Source organism: Callorhinus ursinus, unplaced genomic scaffold, assembly GCF_003265705.2.
Source record: "Callorhinus ursinus isolate GAN/ISIS: 27379988/994484 unplaced genomic scaffold, GSC_fseal_2.0 scaffold3, whole genome shotgun sequence".
Lineage (NCBI taxonomy): Eukaryota > Metazoa > Chordata > Mammalia > Carnivora > Otariidae > Callorhinus > Callorhinus ursinus.
Window position 1 is genome coordinate 41466511 of NW_027397065.1, and position 26690 is coordinate 41493200.

General features: G+C 36.7%; 1 protein-coding gene across 3 annotated transcripts in view; it reads left to right on the top strand.

Moving 5' to 3' along the window:
- The window catches only part of GABRB2 (gamma-aminobutyric acid type A receptor subunit beta2), a 253324-nt gene that overhangs the window by 59363 nt on the left and 167271 nt on the right, over positions 1 to 26690 (top strand). For all 3 annotated transcript variants that reach the window (XM_073890315.1, XM_025867088.2, XM_025867089.2), the window contains exon 5: positions 25123 to 25343. In XM_073890315.1, coding sequence (XP_073746416.1) covers positions 25123 to 25343 — 221 coding nt within the window. The remainder of the gene's footprint in view (positions 1 to 25122; positions 25344 to 26690) is intronic.

A 26690-nucleotide genomic window follows, 5' to 3' on the forward strand; every position in this document is an offset into this window, starting at 1 on the left:
ATCAAGCTCCGTGTTGGCTCTGCACTCAGCACAGAGTCTGCTTAAGATTCTTTCTTCCTGGGGCATCTGGGTGGCTCAGTGGGTTAAGTGTCTGCCTTCAGCTTTGGTCATGATCCCAGGGGCTGCCTTCTCAGCGGGGAGCCTGCTTCTCCCTCTCCCTCTGCTGTTCCCCCTGCTTGTGCCCTCTGGCTCTCTCTCTGTGTGTGTCAAATAAATAAATAAAATCTTTTTTTTTTTAAGACTCTTTCTTCCTCTCCCTCTGCCCCTCCCCCACTCACTTATGCATGATCTCTCTCCCACTCTGTCCCTCTCAAATAAATAAATAAATCTTAAAAGAAAAAGAAACCATCCATGCAAAAAATTGAAGACTGAATCAGTTAGGATAGGCACAGTGATAACCAAGTGAACATGGAACATGCTTAAATGAAATAAAACTACGCTTTTTTTTGTCATTCCCTCTGTGTTTGAGCCATAGTTTATGACCATTTCTCAAGCTACATACCAGTTTACATTTTTAAAGATAGAATCAGTTTTAGTATACTCTATAAGTGAAAATCATAGAGAAGCACATTTTTTATAGTTGTCATCATCTAAGAGTGCAATACCAGCCTTGCCAGGTAGAGATTTTTGTTACTGGACATATCCAAGCAGAATTTGGGTTACCATCTGTCAGGGATTTGGGAAAATTGATTCTTTCATTAAAGAGGAAGGTTGGAATCAGAAAATAAAATCAAAATAATCCCACCACTTTTAACACCTTATTGTATTTTCATCCAGATTTCTTTAGTCTAAATCATAAATATATATATTTATACTATTTTATATCACATTTTATAATAGCAACAACTTCTACTTTTCTATTTTAATATGTTTGCTCCTATAACATACTGTATTATTTTTTTTCTCATGTTTTCCTTCTCAGTGGACTTTTCTGAAGCAGAATCCTGAATCCAGGATTACAACATGTATCTGAGAGTTATTCATCTTAAATCTATTTTAATCCACTTCAATCCCATTTTTTTAAACAATACCGATTCAATAATGAGATGAGATAATAGTCTTATAGAATATTTAACTTATCTGTTTTTTGTTTTTGTTTTCTTGGTTGTATCCAATTTTTATATAATGGAACTCTTCCACTCATTCATTCAGAATTATTTTTGAGACATAACCATGTGTTAGGTTTTCTATTCATCTCTGGAATACAGCAGTAAGCAAGATATAGGTGAGCTTTGTCTTGGTATGTTTCTCAGGCTAAAAAAGAAAGAAAAATCAAGAGGTCCTTCCTAAATTACAAAGAAACATTATATGTAAATGGGAATTCTGCTAGTTCCTGTTTATTACATGGTCAATGAGTTTGAGAAATTCTGTAATGAATTAGGTTAATAAGTTTCTTTTCTGGGGCACCTGGGTGGCTCAGTCGGTTAAGCATCTGCCTTCAGCTCAGGTCATTATCCCGGAATCCTGGGATCGAGCCCTGCGTTGGGCTCCCTGCTCAGCGGGAAGTCTGCTTCTTCCTCTACCCTTCCCCCAACTTGTGATCTCTCTCTCCCTCTCTCTAATAAATAAATAAAATCTTTAAAAAATAAATTTCTTTTCTATAAGACTTCTCCATAATAAGCAAATTCCTAAGAAAAAAATAAAATGCATGTAGTGTTTTCCTAACACACTTGACCATAGCACACTTTCCTTGAGAAACATCTTACTGGAATTATTGTTGTGTAGAACACATTTTAGCCAGGCTGATGATATATATGAAAATTCGTAGCACAGTCAAGTAGGAAATACAATGAAATCTAGATATTCTGAAGTCAAAAAGAATACTTGTCTACCTTTCAAATTTCTTCCTTGGTGGCAATTAAATATGGAACAAAATGCTCAACTCAAAATAAAATAATCTTCTCAAACTTCTGTGTTTAATAAGACACTTTGGACCAATGGACTTTATGACAGAAGAAGTATCTTTGAATATTTGTCACTGATCTACAAAGTATATGTTTTGAAGGAATCGATACAATCATGCTCATACCTCTGAAGTACCACTTTTGTAAAAATTGAAGTATAATTAATATACAGTGCTATATTAGTTTCAGGTGTACAACACATTGATAAAACAATTCTATACATTACTCAGTGCTCACCACAGTAATTCTAGTCAACATCTGTTACCAAACAACTTTGTTATAATATTACTTACTGTATTTTCTATGGTGTACTTCTCATCTTGATGGGGTACCACCTTTTTAAGACTGAGATTATAGGTCTGACATTATCTAGGGAAAGTTACTGTGCTATAAATAGATTTCACAATGGCTCAAAGATCAACTTAACTAGTATAGAGAAGGCAGTATCAGTATTAATGCACATTAAAGATGCTCATTTCTGCCATGAGACAGCCTCTGAGACACTCTTGAGATTCTTGGGATTCTTAAGGAGCATTAAAGTGAGACGGAATGATGCTGGACTTGGAAAACTGTCACAGTAACTATGTTGCTATAAAGTTATCTAAATTCTTTCAATCAGTAATCAACTCTACCTCATGGAACCAAAAGAAGATAGGGACACTTGCTGGTTGGACTAGAAAGTGTATAGTTTCATTTTCTAAATCTCTGAAATCAAGGCACAAATGCACACATCATGAGGGACCTGTTTTCCTGCTATCTTCCCACCCACTCAATATGTGATCATTATAGTCATTTTTAGAACTTTCTCTTCAATGGTTAATGAGAAAGTTTGACAGCAGTGAAGCTTACTGTGCATGGTAAAGCTGAGAATGGGGAGAATGCACAAGATGGCATGGTGTAACACCCTGGAGTCTGTCTCCACTTAGCCCTTATGTGCATTTATGGTTGTGGGAAGGATTGTAAGTTTCAGGGTTCCAGTTTCCTCTTCTGTAAATTGAGAGGACTGGACTGAAACTGAACAAGGGTCTCCCAGCTCTAGGAATTGGACTCTCTGTGATAATTTGGAGATTAGGAACCATTGGCTGCCTCCTAGATAATTTGAACTGGAGCATGGGAAAGATGAATGGCCAAATTATTCTAGTTCCAGAATATGAATTTTCAGTTTGGTATTAAGTATTAAAAGCACATCATCAACTTCGCCCTCAAAACTCATGGAGTCAGAATGTACATGAACTTTTTTTTTATTATGTTATGTTAGTCACCATACAGAGTACATGAACTTTTTATAAGACTCTTGCCATAGTTTTATTATTAAAGTTCTTTGAGTGGATTAAACTTTTTTTTTATTGTTATGTTAATCACCATATATTACATCATTAGTTTTTGATGCAGTGTTCCATGATTCATTGTTTGTTCATAACACCCAGTGCACCATGCAAAACGTGCCCTCCTCAATACCCATCACCAGGCTAACCCATCCCCCCACCCCCCTACCCTCTAGAACCCTCAGTTTTTCAGAGTCCATCATCTCTCATGGTTCGTCTCCCCCTCTGACATACTCCCCTTTTCTTCCTCTCCTGTTATCTTCTTCTTTTCCTTTTTTCTTAAAATATGTTGCGTTATTTGTTTCAGAAGTACAGATCTGTGATTCAACAGTCTTGCACAATTCACAGCGCTCACCGTAGCACATACCCTCCCCAATGTCTATCACCCAGCCATCCCATCCCTCCTACCCCCAACCACTCCAGTAACACTCAGTTTGTTTCCTGAGATTAAGAATTCCTCATATCAGTGAGGTCATGTGATACATGTCTTTCTCTGATTGACTTATTTCACTCAGCATAACACCCTCCAGTTCCATCCACGTCGTTGCAAATGGCAAGATCTCATTCCTTTTGATGGCTGCATAATATTCCATTGTGTATATATACCACCTCTTCTTTATCCATTCATCTGTCGATGGGCATCTTGGCTCTTTCCACAGTTTGGCTATTGTGGACATTGCTGCTATAAACATTGGGGTACATGTACCCCTTCGGGTCCCTACATTTGTATCTTTGTGGTAAATACCCAGTAGTGCAATTGCTGGATCGAATGGTAGCTCTAATTTCAACTGTTTGAGAAACCTCCATACTGTTTTCCAGAGTGGTTGCACCAGCTTGCATTCCCACCAACAGTGTAGGAGGGTTCCCCTTTCTCCACATCCCCGCCAACATCTGTCGTTCCCTGACTTGTTAATTTTAGCCATTCTGACGGGTGTGAGGTGGTATCTCATTGAGGTTTTGATTTGGATTTCCCTGATGCCGAGTGATGTTGAGCACTTTTTCATGTGCCTGTTGGCCATTTGGATGTCTTCTTTGGAGAAATGTCTGTTCATGTCTTCTGCCCATTTCTTGATTGGATTATTTGTTCTTTGGGTGTTGAGTTTGATAAGTTCTTTATAGATTTTGGATACTAGCCCTTTATCTGATATGTCGTTTGCAAATATTTTCTCCCATTCTGTCGGTTGTCTTTTGGTTTTGTGGACTGTTTCTTTTGCTGTGCAAAAGCTTTTTATCTTGATGAAATCCCAATAGTTCATTTTTGCCCTGGCTTCCCGTGCCTTTGGCGATGTTTCTAGGAAGAAGTTGCTGCGGCTAAGGTCGAAAAGGTTGCTACCTGTGTTCTCCTTTAGGATTTGGATGGACTCCTGTCTCACGTTTAGGTCTTTCAACCATTTGGAGTCTATTCTTGTGTGTGGTGTAAGGAAATGGTCCAGTTTCATTCTTCTGCATGTGGCTGTCCAATTTTCCCAACACCATTTGTTGAAGAGACTGTCTTTTTTCCATTGGACATTCTTTCCTGCTTTGTCAAAAATAAGTTGACCATAGAGTTGAGGGTCCATTTCTGGGCTCTCGATTCTGTTCCATTGATCTATGCGTCTGTTTTTGTGCCAGTACCATACTGTCTTGATGATGACAGCTTTGTAATAGAGCTGGAAGTCCGGAATTGTGATGCCGCCAGCTTTGCTTTTCTTTTTCAGTATTCCTCTGGCTATTCGGGGTCTCTTCTGGTTCCATACAAATTTTAGGATTATTTGTTCCATTTCTTTGAAAAAAGTGGATGGTATTTTGATGGAGATTGCATTGAATGTGTAGATTGCTCTAGGTAGCATTGACATCTTCACAATGTTGATTCTCCCAATCCATGAGCATGGAACGTTTTTCCATTTCTTTGTGTCTTCTTCAATATCTTTCATGAGTATTTTATAGTTTTCTGAGTACAGATCCTTTGCCTCTTTGGTTAGATTTATTCCTAGGTATCTAATGGTTTTGGGTGCAATTGTAAATGGGATAGACTCCTTGATTTGTCTCTCTTCTGTCTTGTTGTTGGTGTATAGGAATGCCACTGATTTCTGTGCATTGATTTTATATCCTGCTACTTTACTGAATTCCTGTATGAGTTCTAGCAGTTTTGGGGTGGAGTCTTTTGGGTTTTCCACGTACAGTATCATATCATCTGCAAAGAGTGAGAGTTTGACTTCCTCTTTGCCGATTTGGATGCCTTTGATTTCTTTTTGTTGTCTGATTGCTGTGGCTAGGACTTCTAATACTATGTTGAATAGCAGTGGTGAGAGTGGACATCCCTGCCGCGTTCCTGACCTTAGGGGAAAGGCTCTCAGCCTTTCCCCATTGAGAATGATACTCGCTGTAGGTTTTTCATAGATGGCTTTTATGATATTGAGGTATGTACCCTCTATCCCTATACTCTGAAGAGTTTTGATCAAGAAAGGATGTTGTACTTTGTCAAATGCTTTTTCTGCATCTATTGAGAGGATCATATGATTCTTGTTCTTTCTTTTGTTAATGTATTGTATCACGTTGATTGATTTGCGGATGTTGAACCAGCCTTGCAGCCCAGGAATAAATCCCACTTGGTCATGGTGAATAATCCTTTTAATGTACTGTTGGATCCTATTGGCTAGTATTTTGGTGAGAATTTTTGCATCCATGTTCATCAAGGATATTGGTCTGTAATTCTCTTTTTTGATGGGGTCTTTGTCTGGTTTTGGGATCAAGGTAATGCTGGCCTCATAAAATGAGTTTGGAAGTTTCCCTTCCATTTCTATTTTTTGGAACAGTTTCAGGAGAATAGGTATTAATTCTTCTTGAAATGTCTGATAGAATTCCCCCGGGAAGCCGTCTGGCCCTGGGCTTTTGTTTCTTGGGAGATTTTTGATGACTGTTTCAATTTCCTTAGTGGTTATAGGTCTGTTCAGGTTTTCTATTTCTTCCTGGTTCAATTTTGGTAGTTGATACATCTCTAGGAATGCACCCATTTCTTCCAGGTTCTCTAATTTGCTGGCATAGAGTTGCTCATAATATGTTCTTATAATTGTTTGTATTTCTTTGGTGTTGGTTGTGATCTCTCCTCTTTCATTCATGATTTTGTTGATTTGGGTCATTTCTCTTTTCTTTTGGATCAGTCTGGCCAGGGGTTTATCAATCTTGTTAATTCTTTCAAAGAACCAGCTCCTAGTTTCGTTGATCTGTTCTACTGTTCTTTTGGTTTCTAGTTCATTGATTTCTGCTCTGATCTTTATGATTTCTCTTCTCCTGCTGGGTTTAGGCTTTATTTGCTGTTCTTTCTCCAGCTCCTTTAGGTGTAGGGTTAGGTTGTCTATTTGAGACCTTTCTTGTTTCTTGAGAAAGGCCTGTATTGCTATATACTTTCCTCTCAGGACCGCCTTTGCTGTATCCCAAAGATTTTGAACAGTTGTGTTTTCATTTTCATTGGTTTCCATGAATTTTTTTAATTCTTCTTTAATTTCTTGGTTGACCCATTCATTCTTTAGTAGGATGCTCTTTAGCCTCCATGTATGTGAGTTCTTTCCGACTTTCCTCTTGTGGTTGAGTTCTAGTTTCAAAGCATTGTGGTCTGAAAATATGCAGGGAATGATCCCAATCTTTTGGTACCGATTGAGACCTGATTTGTGACCTAGGATGTGATCAATTCTGGAGAATGTTCCATGGGCACTAGAGAAGAATGTGTATTCCGTTGCTTTGGGATGGAATGTTCTGAATATGTCTGTGAAGTCCATTTGGTCCAGTGTGTCATTTAAAGTCTTTATTTCCTTGTTGATCTTTTGCTTAGATGATCTGTCCATTTCAGTCAGGGGGGTGTTAAAGTCCCCCACTATTATTGTATTGTTGTCAATGTGTTTCTTTGCTTTTGTTATTAATTGCCTTATATAATTGGCTGCTCCCATGTTCGGGGCATAGATATTTACAATTGTTAGATCTTCTTGTTGGATAGACCCTTTAAGTAGGATATAGTGTCCTTCCTCATCTCTTATTACAGTCTTTGTTTTAAAATCTAGTTTGTCTGATATAAGGATTGCCACCCCAGCTTTCTTTTGGTGTCCATTAGCATGGTAAATGGTTTTCCACCCCCTCACTTTCAATCTGGGGGTGTCTTTGGGTCTTAAATGAGTCTCTTGCAGACAGCATATTGATGGGTCTTGTTTTTTAATCCAATCTGATAGCCTGTGTCTTTTGATTGGGGCATTGAGCCCATTTACATTCAGGGTAACTATTGAAAGGTATGAATTTAGTGCCATTGTATTACCTGTAAGGTGACTGTTAACTGTCTGTTGTCTGTGTTCGTTTCTGCTCTTTGCTGCTTTTAGGTTCTCTCTTTGCTTAGAGGACCCCTCTCAATATTTCTTGGAGGGCTGGTTTCGTGTTTGCAAATTCCTTTAGTTTTTGTTTGTTCTGGAAGCTTTTTATCTCTCCTTCTATTTTCAGTGATAGCCTAGCTGGATATAGTATTCTTGGCTGCATATTTTTCTCGTTTAGTGCTCTGAAGATATCTTGCCAGTCCTTTCTGGCCTGCCACGTCTCTGTGGATAGGTCTGTTGCCAATCTAATGTTTCTACCATTGTAGGTTACATATCTCTTCCCGAGCTGCTTTCAGGATTTTCTCTTTGTCTCTGAGACTCGTAAGTTTTACTATTAGATGTCGGGGTGTTGACCTATTTTTATTGATTTTGAGAGGGGTTCTCTGTGCCTCCTGGATTTTAATGCCTGTTTCCTTCCTCACATTAGGGAAGTTTTCTGCTATAATTTGCTCCAATATACCTTCTGCCCCCCTCTCTCTCTCTTCTTCTTCTTCTGGGATCCCAATTATTCTAATGTTGTTTCGTCTTATCGTATCACTTATCTCTCGAATTCTGCCCTCGTGATCCTGTAGTTGTTTCTCTCTCTTTTTCTCAGCCTCTTTATTTTCCATCATTTGGTCTTCTATATCGCTGATTCTCTCTTCTGCCTCATTTATCCTAGCAGTTAGTGCCCCCATTTTTGATTGCACCTCATCAATAGCCTTTTTGATTTCGATTTGGTTAGATTTTAGTTCTTTTATTTCTCCAGAAAGGGTTTCTCTAATAACTTCCACGCTTTTTTCAAGCCCAGCTAGTATCTTTAAAGTCATGATTCTGAACTCTAGGTCCGACATCATACTAATGTCTGTATTGAGTAGGTCCCTGGCTGATGGTAGTACCTCTTGTTCTTTTTGCTGAGGTGATTTCTTTCGTCTTGTCATTTTGTCCAGAGGAGAATAGATGAATGAGAGAACGAAATGCTAACAGGTTTACAACGTCCCCAGCAAATATACTGTATACAAATCAGAAAAGACCTGAAACCAGGGGAAAAGAAAGGGAAAGAAAGAAAAAAGAAAGAGAAAAAAGAAAAAAAAAAGATAAAAACAAAAACAAAACAATACAAAAATAGCAGAATATGATCAAATATGATCAGGCTAGTGCATAGATCAGTGCCACACACTAGATTTTGGGCGTATTTTGGTCTGTTAGAAAAAAGTGCCTCCTAAAATTTTAAAGGAAGAAAGACATATATGTACAAAATAAGGGTTGATACAATGAAGGGATGGAAGATGACTGTAAAGATGAAAATTATAAAAGGTTTTATAAAAGGACTTGGTAAGATAAGTTGTTTGAAAAAAGAAAGAAGATTTAAGAAAAGAAAAAAAAAAAGGAAAAAGGGAGAGAATGTGATCAGGCAGGAGACTAGAACAAAGCCATACACTAGTGATTTAGGGTATATTTTGATCTGTTAGAAGAAACTGTACCTCACAATTTTAAAGAGAGAACAACTTATATATATATGCCAAAAATAAGGGTAACTACTATGAAGGGATAAAATATGACTCTAAAAATGAAAAATGAAAAATGTTTTTTTTTTTTTTAAAAGGGATTGATAAGATGTTGGTTAAAAAAAGGGAAAAAGAAAAATAAAAAAAACAGTCAACAAAAATTAACTTTGATGAAATAATGAATCATGGTTTAAAAAAAAAAAAAAAAAAAAGCCATGAATCTATGTGCAGTATTCCCCTAGCGCTGGAGTTCTCCCGTTCTCCTTGATCGATCAACTTGGTCTTGGCTTGCTGGCTGTTTGTGCTGATCTTCTGGGGGAGGGGCCTGTTGCTGTGGTTTCCAAATGTCTTTGCCGGAGGCGGAATTGCCCCGCCCTTGTCGGTCCGGGCTAAGGAAGCTGCTCCGGTTTGCTCTCAGGAGCTTTTGTTCCCTGCAAGCTCTCTGTACAGCCTTGGAGGACCAGGGCAGAAATGGTGGCCTCCCAATCTCTACCCGGAGGAGCCGAGAACTCGGGGCCCCGCTCCTCAGTGTGCCCCCAGAGAAAAGCAGTCACTTCCGTGTCCCCGGTCTCCGGCCGCGCCCCGTGCTCACCCGGCCTGTGACCGAGCGTTGCTATCTCTGGTACCCGACCCCGCGCAGAGTCTCCAAACCCAGCAGATCCCTGCAGTGCGTTCCCGCACCGCTCCTCCCCGGGAAGGAAGGGGAGTCTCCCCGGATCTGCCGCTTGTTGGGTCCCTGCTGGAGGAGCCGTGCCCCGACTGGGCCGCGGGTCACAGTCTATGGCAACCCCGAGCTGAGAGCCCGCGCCTCGGCTCCGTCTCTGCAGCCGGCTTCCCCGCTCCGATACCTGGGAGCTCTGGCGCACTCAGGCACCCCCGGTCTCTCTGTGACCCCGAGGGTCCTGAGACCACACTGTCCCGGGAGGATTCCACCCCCCGCTTAGCCACTGCAGCGACGTCTCTCCACGGAGCCAACTTCTAAAAGGTCCGATTTTGTGCTCCGCGGCTCTAGCACTTGCCAGAAGCGGCCGGCGGAGGCCCCTCCCCCGCCGTCTATCCTCCCGAATATCGCCTCGGATTCACTTCTCCGCACGTCCTACCTTCCAGAAAGTGGTCACTTTTCTGTTCAGAGAGTTGTTGCTACTCTCTTCTTCGGTCTCCTGTTGAGTTCGTAGGTGTTCAGAATGGTTTGATCCCTATTCAGCTGAATTCCTGAGACCAGACGAAATCTAGGTCTCCTACTCCTCCGCCATCTTGCTCCGCCTCTGAGTGGATTAAACTTAACCATGTAATACCAGAATTGGGGATGGAATAAATTGTTAACATGCTTCTGCTTTTGGTTAAGGTAAGATACTATTCCTCTCTGTGGAAAAAGGATTCAGAAAACAGGCCTATCCTAAGTGATGTATGTGCCATATATAGAAGTGTGCAACATAGTTTTAGATTGCCATTCATATTTTCACTTTGGGGGAAGTCAGAAATTTATTTTGATATACAACAACTCCGTTTATCATAGGGCCCTGGAGCACCTATGACAACTTTTTTCTCTTCAGAAATAAGAAAGCATGATTATTAGAAAGAGACATATTGAAGAGAAAGTGCTAAAAACGACTATAATGATCACATATTGAGCTCCTGTGCTGTGCCAAGTCCTTTATGTATATTAACGCTAATTTTCCCTATGATTCTGCTGGTAGGCTTTTTCACCTGTATGGCCATATTTAATACATGATTCTGTTCACCCAGTTGCCTTTAATTTGTTTTCAGGGAAAACTAGATTTAGTATATAAAATACTGTACTTGAAAACTGGGCCTGTATATTAATTACACTTAGCATTGTACTCAATACATGATAGGTAACCAAATATTTGTTAAATGCATGTGTTGCTTAACTAGATGCATATTCATATTATTAGATATGTATAGACTGTTTAATATTTGCTTTTCATCTCTTTAGTATTTGTTTTTCATGTCATATATCTCCCGTTGGGCAAGAATGGAAGTATACATTTACTGTTGTTTTGAAAACCCAAATTGACAGCCTTTAATTGATAGAATGTTTTTTTCATCATCCCAAGTATCCTAAAATGAGAAGCATTATTATATTCATCATCAAACTATAAACTTTCATGCATTTCTTAATGGATGAAAGTAACACTTTTTGAATTTTATGAAGTGCTCCAGTGGCCCTAAGTTGACCAAGTTTATACTTGCAGTGTATCTAACTTGCTTCAACACTGATTCCTGACAAACATGTTCAAGTCCACTCAATTCTTCTTGAGAAGTAGGTATGTTACAATATACAAAATGATAAAGAAATGAAAAAATTTTTAAATTTGGTACAAAAAACCCCAATAGCTATCCTATTAAGAACAGTTATTGGGGCACCTGGGTGACTCAGTCGGTTAAGTGGCTGCCTTCGGCCCAGGTCATGATCTCAGGGTCCTGGGATCGAGCCCCATATCGGGCTCCCTGCTCCCTCTTCTCCTTCTCCCTCTGCCTGCCGCTCCCCCTGCTTGTACTCTCTCTCTCTCTCTCTAATAAAAAAATAAAAAATCTTTAAAAAACCTAAAAAAAATAAAAACAGTTATTATTTGTTTGATTTGCTTGCTTCAATAATAACTGCCAGTACTGACCACTTACTTTGCCCCAGGCTCAGAAACACATGTACTCTTCAGTTCTTACAAGAGTCTTGCAAGATAGGCACCATTCTCTGCAGTATGCAGAGACTGCAGGACTCATCTTGTTGGAGACTGTACAGGAAGTAAGTCATCTAGTCATTGAAACTCCAGTCCTATCACAATCCATGAACTTAATAGATGAACATCTATGCTTTCTGCAGGATTAGGCTAAAACAAGCTTTTGTAACTGGCTTAACATAATAGAAGTTTATTTCTCACTCATTGAACAGATGAGTGCACATGTTCCTTTTTTGAACAGGCAGCTTTCCTTTTTGCTGTGACCCAGCCATTCTGGTTCTTTCCATTTGGGGGCTCTGTCATTTCCCGGGATCATGGAGGGATGAAAAAGGGCCACTATGTTCGGGAAGTGACACATTGTACTGGCTTGTATTTGATAGCTTCAAAAATACAATGAGGAGAGAGGAGGTGGGAGGACTGGGAAAAAATAGTCCTAGGCTTAGCTTGATAAGTTGTAACGATTTTGAAGTGTGTGTTTGTGTGTGTCTGTGTGTGTAGGATAAGACCATAAATTTGTAATATTTGGACTGCACTGAGAAGATTACCTGAAGAAAAAGTCCAATGTGTTTGTGGTTACTCTGAATAGTGGTATTTTGAGCTGTTTAAATTTTCTTCATCCTAATGTTTATGTAGTATTCAAATCTTTATAATCAGTTTTATGATAATAAAAACCAATAAGTATATTTTTTAAAAAAATCTGAGAAACATGCTTATACATCATGCAGGGCCAGGACTAGAGTGGGGTGTTAGGGATGCAAAATTTTAAAAGGATTGTCAAATTCTGACTCTGCACTTGCAGAAGGCAGATATGTAGGGGGTAGTCATATTCACAAGAAAGAAGGATGCCACTTCAACTTCAGAACTTCTGGCCTGTTGATGCATTCAGTAGATATTAAGACTATCTGATGCAGACAGGGCAATGGCAAAGCTGTGCCTAATGCCACTTTCATCTCATTTTTTTTTTAAATTGGCTTTGCCTCCAAAAGTGATCATATGCATTTCTGTTTCATCTTAGCACATCAGGTATTCTCTTGGAAGCAATGACTAAGCATATTCTCTTTGTTCTAGCCTGGGTCTGCAGATTGGCCTTCTCAGCTTCTACAAGCTTGTCAAAAGTATGAAAGCAGTGATGTGTACTTATTTTAAAATGTCCTTTCTTTTTAATACTGTCAGATCTCTTCAGAGGCTACTGCTTCATAAAGAATGAGCCTATCTCATGCCAAACAGAACAAAAATAAGCATCTAAAATATTGAAAAGGGTCTACGTAACACTTCCTGTCTCTGTCATTTCCTCAGAATTTTCTCTTTTCCTATAAAATCAACTGCTTAGAATTGAAGGAAAAACTAAAATAGCCAATAAGATAGGATGAGCTCTACCGATTGCAAGTATATATAAATAAGGTAAGACAAATTTATTTGAAAAAACACATAATATGATGTAGTATACATTATAGTCAATCATGACAAATGCTCATGGAAATCTATGCGGAAATATGTGTTTGCCTATTCCCTTGTCCCTAAAATCTCTTGCAAAGTTATTCTTTTGTAACTGATAGATAAGTGCACCATTGTAGAAAACTCCATGGGAGATCAAAAAACACTAGAAGCATCTTGTAAATAATTTCATTTTGATGTACTTAATAATAATATGCAGGCTGAAAATGAATTCTTGAAACTTGGTAATTTCAAAGATCACTTTTAAGACCAACCATCAGATGTGTCATATCTGGTAAAAATAGTAATTTACATCAATGATAACTCAATGAATTTGTTTGATTTGAAAAAAAAGAATGGTGATAAGTATGTAACTTCTGTTATTCAAGGTGAGTTTTAAGAAATAACTTAATAGTGTCATGTCAAGTAGCCATAAATGCAATAAAACTCCTTGGAGATTTTAAATATATCTATGTATTCCAAATAAAATTTTTCCTATTAACTTGATCAAACTGATCTTTCTGTATCATATAGCAACAAAGACTTTATAACATTACTTTTTTACTCAATGCATTTGTGCAAAAAAAGGGAGAAAGGTTAGTTCCAGCTTGTCTTACATTTTTCCAAAATACCATGTAAAGAGTGGAAGGTTTACTAAATAAATCTACACAAATCCAAAATTATAAAGGAAGTGATTGCTTTATAAAATGATTCTTTATTTTTTGCACATGGTAACTAAGCTAGTAAGTGTCCTTAATATACTTTTTGTAAGTGAACATTTCAGTAGTATTAAGTATACTTATGTTGTCGTGTCACCAGTCTCCAGAACTCTTTCCATCTTGCAAAACTGAAACTATACTGATTAAACATCTCTACCTTTCTTTCTCCTCCCACTCCTTAGAAAACACCATTATCTTTTCTGTTTCTGTGAATTTGACCACTTTAGATATCTCATATGAACAGAGTCATACATTATCTGTCTCTCTGTGACTGACTTGTTTCACTTAGCATAATATCTGCAAGTTTCATCCATTTTGTAGCATGCACCAGAATTTTCTTCCTTTAAAGGGTGGAAAAAGAATCCATTGTATATGCTACATTTTGTTTAACTATCCATCCATTAATGGATATTTGGATTGTTTTCACCTCTTGGCTATTGTGAGTAATACTACTATGAACATGGGTGTGCAAATATCTCCAGATCCTGCTTTCAATTATTTTTGGATATATATCCAGAAGTGGGATTGCTGAATCATATAGTAATTCTATTTTTAATATTTTGAAAAGCTACCATACTCTTTTCCACAGCAACTGCCTCACTTTACATTCCCACAAAAAGTACACAAGGGTTCTAATTTCTCCACATCCTTAACAGCACTTACTATTTTCCCTCCCTTTTATCTAAGCTGAGCATGCTTTAGTTTGCTGAAAATAGTTTTCCAATTGAATAATTTCTGAGTAAGTGTGATACAACAGATAGTACCCTACAGTGCCTCTGATTACCTTGGGCTTCTCAGTAGTAAGGTATACACTCTGCCAAAACCAAAGCTATTTTAATCATTCTGCAGGGTCAGAGGGAGTTGAGACAGTCAACATTTGATGTAAAATTGGGTCTCTGTATGTCTATTCAGAAAGATATGCATATATACACAACTTTAGTATTCAAATCCCAGAGAATTCTCAGGGATCAACATTTACCTTTTCCTCTCGAGAAATAACTTATATATGCCCATGATTGTTCTAGTTTCTTTGTTCTTCTATGTTAATTTGTAGCTAGCTAGCTAGCTAGATAGATAGAAATATAATTTCCTCCCTCACTTTTTGGAGGGGGTGGAGTAGAATAGAAGCAATGTTAGGAAATGATGACTCAAAGTCAAAACTGGCAGTAAGATCAGTGTTCTAGAGGTAGCTCATTATAGTACTAAAAACATGGGCTCCATGGTCAGAGATTACTCTAACCAAATCATGACTTAGAAAATTATTGACTGAGTGGCATTGGAAAATTGACTCACATCTCCATGTTTCATTTTATTTTTTCTAAGATTTTTTTAATTTATTCATTACAGAGAGAGAGAGTGAGAGAGTGCATGAGCTGGGGAGAGGGGTGGGGGAGAGGGAGAAACAGACTCTCTGCTGAGCAGAGAGCCCAATACGGGGCTCCACCCTAGGACCCTGGGATCATGACCTGAGCCGAGAGCAGACACTTAACTGACTGAGCCACCCAGGCGCCCCTCACATCTCCATGTTTTCACCTGGAAAATGGAGATAATGAAAATAATGATGGTAATAACAGCAAAGTTTATAGAACAATTAATCTGAGCCAGGCATTCTACTAATCACTTTTCTTGAATGAACTTATTTGTTAATAGGGACTATGATTTACTTTGTTTTACAGAACATGATGTTTCAGGGAAGTTAGGTAGCATGCCCAAAATTTCACAGCAGCAATAAATGGTGAATCCATCCAATGCATAACTTATAGGGCTGTTATGATGATTAATGAGATAATGCATGTAAAAAGTGTTAGCCTACAGTCAATGTTTGGTATTAAAATTGGGGAGACTTTAAAGCAATTTGAGATAAACTTACTGAGTAAGAAAAAAAGCACAAAATGATAAGGAACAAATCATACATACAAAGTGTAATTTTGATGTTGATTATCTCAGGGTGAACTGAGTTCCCTACTGAGGGTGCATAATATAGTAAGAAAGGGAGAGATAACCAGTTATACTGGCTCAGTTTTTTATCCATCCTTGGAATTAGTCTCATCAACACTGCGAAGGTTAGTCTGTAATAAAATGCAAAGTGAACTAAGCAAAATAGTGGAAGAGCTCATTGTCTTGACCATGTGCATTTTAGTTTCACATACAAGAAAATAATCAGTCACTTCTGAACTTAGATTTCCCTTATGGGTGATCTTAGGTGCAGCTCTCATGTCCGAATGTGTCTCTAGCAATTAGTCAGAGCTGCAGCCTTGTGTTTCTTCTGAAATGCTGCAATTGAACATCTGGTGTAATGGCTTCTATTAAGTTGGGGCTGAGTTTTACTCCATTACATTCTAGTTTAGGAGGTTGCAAATGTGGAAATATTGCCATGACCTATAATTGGATCACCAATTTGTGGGCTCAGATGTGGAAAACAGAGAGCATTTTAAAGAGCTAGGAATGTGGAAAGGGCTTTGTGGGAATATTTGTACTTCTCTCTGAGTTCTTTCTGCTTTGGACAGATAATTGTGTCCTTCAGAAATCCTCATTCTCAGCCCTGGGGACTTTGCTAGTAGAATTAGAGGAGCTATAAAAAACTGAAAAAAACAAAAAACAAAAAACAAAACAAAACAAACAAACAAACAAAAAAAACAGTAGCTCTGAGGGTATTGGAGACATGTGGGAAAGGGATAGTATGAAAACTCACTCTCAAATGCCGGTGGGTGGGGAGAACAAATTCCTTAGTGGTTTCAGGAGTAATGATTAGTAAGGGTGGTTAAAGAATCAAAATTTGAAACCCATAAGGACAAGTGAAGAAGTGAGAACAAGCTTTATTTTAGTGTGTCCATGAATAAATATTTATAAGGCATCAATTATGTTAAAGACAAGATGCTCAGGTCACGTTGTGAAGAAATGATGGGCATGGTGTCTGACTTTGTAAAACACAGTACAGTTTAGTTGGGGAGGTTACCCGCCTCCTCTAATTAACATCACAGTAGGTAACAGTTCAATTCAACAATGCTTAGGATGCTACAAACCACTGCATTAAAGGATTCAGAGGATGAACGTGGATGGTTGCAGAGGGAGAAGTGGGAAAGTCCTCATAAATGGGTCAGATTTGGGAAGGCAGACAGGGAAGTACGGGCAAAAGAATAAGCAAAGTGGAAAGTAAGGATGCTTTGGGGAGGTAGAAAAGTTTAGTTGAAACAAAAAGTTCAGGAGAGTGATTAGTTGAAGAAAAATGGAGTGACACAGAATCCTAGAACATCTGAAACTCAAAACTGAAAACTCTGAAGCTCTTAATTTCTGTTCACTTTGGATGAGGAAACAGAGATGCAGAGAGATGAAGTGAGTAGAACAGACCTCAAAGAAGAGTTTGGAATTTACAAACAATGAAGTCTCTTTGAAAGCTTTTTGGAAGAATCCATTGACTCAAACTCCCATTGCAGTATAGAGGGTGGTGTGTGTGTGTGTGTGTGTGTGTGTGTGTGTGTGTGTGTGTGTATGTGTTCATCTCCTCTGAATATTAAACAAGGAACAGATATGAAGCCTTTACATTAATAATAAAATGAAATTTCCTAGTGATTAGTATGAAGAAGACTGATATTACTGTCAGAGGAAGAATCTGGGATCTCCTCTTTTGGTATTTAGGGGGAAAATTAGGGATGGATTTTCACTTCTCAATGATGGCTTAGCTGTGAATTTCCCTGGGATGGAAAAATGGTTTACCACTTAAAGGTCTTACTTCTTGTGTGATTCTAGATAAAATCCCTTGATCAATACAAAGGAGATGTGTGTTTTGTTAATAACAAGCCAAAAGGCTGAGAATTTTTCATTTATGACTGTAAGTATATTTCCTTTTCCTTTATGCTGAGCTCTAAAATATGCAGAAATTAAAGACATATTTTTAACATTAGATTCTATTTTTATAATTTAATTCAACAAGGAATTATTTATTTATATAGTTTTTGTTGTGAGTGTGATATATATATATAATGGAATATTACTCAGCCATCAAAAACAATGAACTCTTGCCATTTGCAATGATGTGGATGGAACTAAAGGGTATTATGCTAAGCGAAATAAGTCAGAGAAAGACAAATACCATAGGATTCACTCATAGGTGGAATTTAAGAAACAAAACAGATGAACATAGGAGAAGGGAAGGAAAAATAAAATAGGATAAAAACAGAGAGGGAAACAAACTATAAGAGATTGTTAAGGAAACAAACTGAGGGTTGCTGGAAGGGCTGGGGTAACTGGGTGATGGATATTAAGGAGGGCACTTGATATAATGAGGATTGGGTGTTATATGTAACTGATGAATCACTAAATTCTACCCCGAAATTAATAGTACACTCACTATATGTTAACTAACCTGAATTTGAATAAAAGCAAAAAAGAAGTAATTTATATTTATAAAACAAAATAATCCAGATTACAAAAAGAATTAAAAATCTCTTGTCATGTTATGATACAGAGATAGCACTGTTAATATTTATATTTTCTTTTAGACACCTTTTCTGATATGTATTTATATATTTCAAAATGGGATCATATTGTGCATATTGTTTTGCAGTATTCTTTAAAAAACAATAATACATAATAATATCTTAAGAACATCTATTCATGTCCGTAAATATTTTTACAATGTTATTTTTAATTCTAGCATGTATTCCATTATATGTTTGTACTATATTGTAGTTATTCAGTTCCATGCTGATGGTCTTTATTAATTTCTTTTTTTTGCTAATAGAGAAATAAGTATTTTGGGGAGATAAATGTCTGTGCATTGTCTTTCATTCAGTCTTTCACATCTTTCAATAGATAGTTCTTGTATTGCTACTCTGCTAAACTCTTTTTTAGACATGAGAACATAGTGATAAACAAGTTCAAGAAAGCTTCATATTTTCATGGAATGTACCTTCTACTTGGGAGAGATGAAAAATAAAGTAAGCCAATAAATAAATAGGACTAGTTGAAAAAAATGGTCGGTGCTATAAACATAATAAAAATGGAATATGTGATAGGACTTCTGGGGTTGAGAGTAAGATGGTCAGGGAAGGGTCTACTGAGTAGGTTTGATCTTTGAGTTGAGCTCTGAGTCCCAAGGAAGAGCCAATTACACTCAAGTACATAGCTTTTCCTGTTAGTCGATTGTTAAGACAAAGTTTGTAAGGCTGTAGGAGCTTGGGGGGTATTTGTGAAACAGAGAAAAGGCTTAAGTAGATGAGCTTAGTGAGTTGAAGTGAGTGAAGAAATGAGGTCGTAGGAGGTGAGATCTGAGAGGCATGCAGAGTCCAGGTCATGTAGGACCTTTAAGGCCATGGTAGTAAGTTTGGGTTTTATTCTAAGTGCAGTGAAAAGCATCCAGATGATATTAACCAAGGGAGACATGAACTGCTTTATGTTTCTACTGTTCTGTGAAGGCAAGGGTTATAAGCAATGAGACGGTAACAGTGGCATTATAGTCACTCACAAATGGTGGTGATTTAAACTAAACTCTTAGTCCTGGAGACAGAAAAGGAAGAGACTTTTGGTAATTGTAGATAAAGTTGTCAAAACATACTGCTTATTATCTACAAATATCTCTAGGAATGTAAATATCAGAGCAAAAGATATACACAATTTAGACCTCTATACATATTCCCACATATTCACAAGGAAATCTGTACCATTTAACCAGCAATGGTAGTTCTACTGTTTACCAGAAAGTATGCACAATATTGTCTACGTACACAGGAATAAGAAACATTCTTTGCTCTCAAGGAGGTGACAACTTAAGATGTTGAGAATGCACTTACTATGTACTTACTGTGTCTTCCTATGGTATTTAATTAAGTATTAATTTCAACATCAGATCTAAAGTCTTTTCTTTCATTAAGAGGTAAAAACAGAAGTTATTAATTAGGGGAATAATTTGGCATCCTAATCTTTGAATTCAAACTCTTGTGTGACATTTCTTGAAAATGGAATTTCCAAACAGAAACAATGAAAAACTTTTCTAAACATGCCCCAAATTAAAAGACTATGCCCAGAATGATAATAAAAGTGATAAATGTGCTATGTTGAACAAACTGTCATGGAGTTTTATTGACATGAAACTTGCATTATATTTAAATTAAATTAAACTTGTGCTCATAGTTCCTAAATCACAGATTTTACTGCCTTAAAAAAAATTAGCTCTGTCTTACAAAAGACAGAAACTCAGATTCTTAGCTTAAAACCTCAATTTTGACCTAGTATAATACATTAAAGGAAAATAACAGATGATAATAGATTAGGCACAGTTATTATTTCAGCAAGACGTAACTAAGATAAAGCTAAAAATTTTATTTTCTTTTAAAAATATGAAAGCCTAAGCAGAGAGAGAGAGAGAACTTTCTCTGAAAATATCTAATTTAGGAGGCAAAACTATTATCTAGAAGATCTCAAGAAAAAAGATTAATCACCAAAGCTCAATATTTTAGCACAGAAAGAGCAGTTATTGTCAAGCTTAGAGAATGTAGTTCCAATAAGTAAAGCAAATTAAACAACCCATACATTATCACTGATGAAAATAAGCCTTAAATCCTGGTCATTGAAAAATTAACTGTTAGGTGTCTTTATGTCCTCAGATGGCAGAGTAAACACATGTGAAACCAGCCCCCTACCCCACTATCTGTTACCCCAAACAAAAAACTAAGAAAAAGGACATAAAAGGATCGGGAAATGATGTAATTACATTTATAATTTTTCTCACATTCATAGCCGTGCTCTGAAAGAAAGGGAAAGCTCCACTGATTAGAAAGGGTGAGGCCTCCAGAGAACAAAAAAGCATATGGAAAACCATAGAGATAAATGAAGATAGAGAGAATGCTGAAGCTTTGTAGTGGAGCAGCAAATCAGGCACATGTATGAATATAGACCACAAAGTGCAATCTGCAGGCTTGAGATAGGATAAGATACTGCACCGTACATACAGAGTGAAAGTCTATAGCTGAGAGCAGGATCCAGAACAATTCCACTCGTTTGTGAAAGGAGGAGGTAGACAGAATGATCCTCAAGAAGATAGTTCTCATTATTTAATAATAAAACACATTAAATGGCTTATGTTGGCATTTACATCTTTTGGTTTGTCTTTTAATAGTTAAGCATTGTCAATGGATTGAATACATCAATTCAGGTTGAGGTGAATGAAGAGAAATAGAAATATGGAAAGCATGCAAATGATTATAGTAATTATAGAAGGCAGCCTAATAATCTTACTGCTTTGACAGTTCTAAAGTGTCTACCCCAAGAGATTTATTTATTACAAAGGAAAACATTAACTTCCCAGTGAAGAAGCCTGGCAGATACAACCTTAATCAGTTGTTCAAGATTAATATCACAAGTAATGAGATATATGGACATCATTCATGTACCCCTTATGTAATGCTTCTTTGGTGATATTCTTGCCCAAACTAATATAAACAATCTGATCACAAGCATGCATCAGACAAACTCAAACTGAGAGACATTCAACAAAATAAATGACTGGTATTCTTTGAAAGCATAAACATCATCAAAGAGGAACTGCCACAGATTGAAGGAGGCTAAGGAGCATAAAAACTAAGTGCAAGGTGGTATCTTGGATTAGATCCTAGAACAGTAAAAGGACCTTAGTGAACAAATGGGTGGTGTTCTAATAATGTCTATAGTTGAGTTAATAGTATTACATTAATGTTACTATCCTGGTTTGATATTGTTCCATGGTTTTGCAAAATGTTAATTTTAGAGGAAGCTGTGTGAAACTCTGTACTAGTGTGTTTCAAAATACAAAGTAAGATAAATATAAAAAGATATTTAAAAGAAAATAGCAAAGTAAGAATGTTTTATCTGTATCTATGCCTATATCATTTACTTATATATATATCTGCAAATATATCTATCTTGAAATATCCAATAGCAAGCAGTAAACACTCAAGCAGAAAAATGTTCAAAGAGCATGAATAGGCAATTTGCAAAATAATAAACTTAAAACAGTTAATAATACATGGAAATTATTTCATATGATAATTTTCTAGAAGACTAAGCCAAAAAAACAGGAAAAACTTGAATCTTGGTTATTAGAAAACAAATTACAAAGATAGCAAAAAACAAATATAAGAAATATTTTAGACATTTAAAAGATTTTAAAGTGACAACATGCATTTGAACACAAAGTTAGTAAAACATTTCTCAGAATAGAATTATTTTATTCCTAGAAGCAGCCTTAGGGGCTGCCTAGTCCAGCTGCTTTATCACACCAGTGAGGAATTGTTAGCTTATAACTGTTTAGTGGGAGTCTTTTCAGCCCATCCTGATGGGACTGTTTGTCCCCCCCCCCCCCAGTATGCACAGAAGAGACTTATTTTGTAGCATTAGTCTGCTTTTCTCCACAGATGTCAAAGCAGTTTTGTTTACCCCAATTTCTAAGTTAATTAACTTTAGTTATTCTTCCAAGTTGAAAGCAGGTGCAGAAATATGAGAGGATTCACCCAAGGTCACAACAGAAATGAAAATTTCTAGGATATGAACCTGGGTGTGTCTGACCCTACAGACTATGTTTTCTTTAAGCGTTTTAAATTTCATCTTTTTAAATTTACTTACATAAAAAATACACTCATTCTGGTGTACAGTTCCATGACTTTTGACAAATGCCTAGTCATGTAACCACCACTGCAATTAGGATGCAGGACAATTCTACTATCCCAAATCATTCCCTTATGCTGGCCTTTTGTAGTCAAACTTTTCCCCATCTTGAATCCCAGGGAACTACTAATATGTTCTTTGCCCCTATAGTTTTACCTTTTATAGAATGTTGTATAAATGGAGTCCTATAATATATATCCTTTTGAATCTGGCTTCTTTTACTTAATATTCTGTATTTGAAAAATATTGATCATGTTGCATATATCAAAAGTTTGTTCTTTTATCTATAGATTGGTTTGGGGAGATTGACATCTTAACAATACTTTTCAAATCCAGGAACATGGTATATCTCTCCATTTATTTGTTTTGGGTTTTTTGTGTGTTTGTGTTTAATGAGATAAAAGAGGGAGAAAAAAATAAAACAATAAACTCACCAATGGAATGGTCTTTCTTCACATTTTGATTCCCTCCCCAATCTACATACTATTCTTACTTTGCATAGTCCTTAGGTAGGTTTTTTTTTCTTTTTTTAAAAATTATTTCCAAGATATTTCATTGTAATTAGAAAAATAGCCTGTCGTGGGCTTACTGCATCTTTTTCAACATTCAAAGTCAATTGGTTTTAGTTATGATTATCTAAGTCCTTCTTGCATGGTAATGCCATGGATTGAGAAGCATCCAGAAGTTATTTATTTGTTTTTATTTTTGTTTGTTTTTGTTTTTTCAGTTTGAATAAACCATTTGTGAGACAACTTCCCAAATGTGGGGTTGTTAAATGTAAAGGATTTACTTTTTTATGTGAATGGTCAGTGGATTTATCTTGGGTGGATGGAGACTTGGGAGAGAGGATGGAACACAGAACCACTCTTTCTTCTTAAGTCCAATAACATTTATTTAGATTCAGGAGTTTCTTCTACTCTTGACAGTGTCATTTGATGTGTCATTTAAAAATAAATGAAATGAAAATTGATGTGACAGCAGACTTACTAGGGTCTGTCTGGGTACATTTCTTAGCAGGCTCTGCCTTGCTGACAAATAACAGGAATTAACATACGGTTCTGGTTATCACAGTGATACCATTTATTTAGCCCCAAAGAGAATACAGTTTCTGTGTCCAAACACATCTCAGCTGACTGATAAATTCCAGCGCCTTCCAAGCAGTATGTATCTCCCCGAAATCTTAACAGGGTTTATGATCAAAGAAGCATAAATAACTTTATCTTCTAATAGAGATAATAATCAAATTTTTAAATTTATTTTATCATATTATGTAATCACCATACGTTACATCATTAGTTTTTGATGTAGTGTTCCATGATTCCTTGTTTGTGTATACTTTTCCTATTAAAACTGTTCAATGTTTTTAGCAGGTAATATTTTACAAGTTATATTTTAGAATTACATAACCAAGTTAGGATGTATAAATCTCAATAAGGTTTGGAAAAACTTAGGGACTTCACAGAGATTGAGTTGTGTATCTTATACAAAAGTATGCAGATACGTACAGAAATCCAGTAGATGGACCTTATTGGATATTCATTCATTCATTCATTCATTCACTATTTGTGCCTAGGACTGTGCTAGCTCTCAGGTTGCAGAGATGATTAATACATGATTCTGGTTTTTTCAAAAGCTCTCAAGTAGAGCATTGTGAACTGATTTTAAAATAGAATGGTAATTATCTTTTGAAATGAATATTTGGTCTTTCATTAAGTCATTCAAATGAGGGTGAAGGAGCAATTACATTGTACCCATAGGCCTCTAATGGATAAAACATGTCGCAATATATATGTAAATGGTTTATTCATAATATATAGCTTTTTGTAATTTACAAATTGCATTTGAGTTGTACGTTTGTCATAACAATCTTCTGCTTAGATCAGGTATGTATTAGAAGTCCCATTTATAGTTAATGGAACTTAAGCAAAAGAAGTTGTATAAATTTACATGCTATAAACAATTGAGAAATGCCAGATCTGGGACCCCAAGGCCAGTGCTCTCTTTGTAACAACTCATTGTTTCTCAAAAGCTAAGAGCCTCCTGATGATTCAGAATCCTGGGATTAAAATTCTCATGAAATACTGACTGAGCTAATATTGTTTAGGTAAGAAGCTACATAAGTCTCAGTGTAAATGTCACCTCTCCTGGGAAATCCACCTTGATTAGACTGGTTAGGATTCTCCTTGACAAACTCTGACAATTACTACTATAACAAATTAACCGCTTTTTTACAATTGTATTTGTATCCTACCTAAAACAATTATAAGTACCCCACTTTGGGAAAGACTAGTTAGTTCACTAATTATTCCTTACTGTCTTTCTTCCTGGATAATATGTAGTAAATTTCACTAGGATATGCTCTCCTCATTTCCATATTTACAGTGCCTGCCATGGTGCCTGACAGACACATAGTGGGTGTTCAGTAAGAAAGGGTTTAATAAATTAATATTTGCCTATATGTGAATAGTATACATTTCTAGTGTGTGGTTGTATATATTTTCTTTTCTTATGAATACTAAAGTGTTTGCCTATCTCCCAAGTCTATTTGGGTACAAAATAACCATATTCTTTTCATATTTACAGGATTATACCTTGACAATGTACTTCCAGCAAGCCTGGAGAGATAAGAGACTGTCCTATAATGTAATACCTTTAAACTTGACTCTGGACAATAGAGTGGCAGATCAGCTCTGGGTGCCTGATACCTACTTCCTGAATGATAAGAAGTCATTTGTACACGGAGTGACCGTCAAGAACCGCATGATCCGCCTGCATCCAGATGGGACGGTTCTTTATGGCCTCAGGTTTGTAGTGTCCATTTCAAAATTGAACTTTTCCTGAATGAAATAGTTATTGATTTTTATTGGAGGGAAATTCTGTGCTGTTTTCCTTATTCCTCCTTCAATTCTGTCATAAGCAGTTAAATCTCCTATCCAGTAGACATCTGAAAGCTTAGGGGAACATGTTTACAAAGGGACTTAGCCCTAGCTAAGAATAAGTTTTTCTGAATTATCTTCTAATATCAGCTGCTGATCCTAAAGCTACTTTGTTTAAGGAGTAAGGATAAACAATCAAAATAGCTGAGATATAAGGCTTCCTTAAAATGGAAAAAAAAAATTGAATGCTGAAGACTTGTTTGAGCATGGCAGATGCTCTGTTTCATAAATTGCTCCTAAGCTGCGTGAATTGGGTCTGGTCCTTTGATGACAGGAAAGCTTTTGTGCCTTCTTACCCTCCAAGGAGCAATCAGACTTGCAAATAAATAAATTTGTTATCCCATGTTTATTAATAATAAATTTACACTATTCAATGTACTGTTGTGTCGGAAAGTAATTGTGATGCTCTGCTGTTAAGGTGAGGATGAATTGTAAAATAAGACAGTTTCTTCTTTTAAAGATTATTTTGTATTTGAAGCAATAGATGGTTTCCTAAAAGAAAATGGAGAAAAAAGATATCTATCTTACTCTGAAAAATTACATTATTAAGTATAAAGGATTCCTCTGTGTTATTGCAAAGAAACTCTAAATTCTAAAACATTCAGATATCTCTGATCAGTTCTGTTTTACACACATGTGTGGTTATCTTATAATAATGATGGTAGTAACAATAGTATTATTCATTCATTAGGGGATAAGGGTCAGATATTGACTTAAATTTTTTCCATGCATTGTTACAGTTAATCCTTACAACAGCTTCCTAAGTTAAACTGTTATGATCTTTATTTTCAAATGAGGAAACTGAGGTTGACATTTAAAATCACAAAGCAAGTAAGCTACAAAGATGAGAATTGAACTCAGATCCAAGTTCAGAGCCACTGGGATGCTTCTCACTTCCACATTTTTCTTATCTGTCATGTCTTGTTTTCATTGTCTGATATATTCAGTGTGTGTGACTGGCACATTGTCTTAGGTGCTTATGAACCAGCTTCTTTGCTGATCATATTTTTAGAGAGAGTGGCATTTGGCTCTCAAGGGAAAGTGGGCGAGAGTGGGCGCGGAGAAAGCATGTGTGTACTCTGTCAGCCACTGGAGGTAAGGAGATAGATTGGATATGGGCAGGCTTACATGCATGTCTTAGAAAATAGACAAACAGCAGAGAGAGAAATTGTCAGTGTCGGCAAAGATTCCACCAAAGTGGTAGACTTTGAGAGC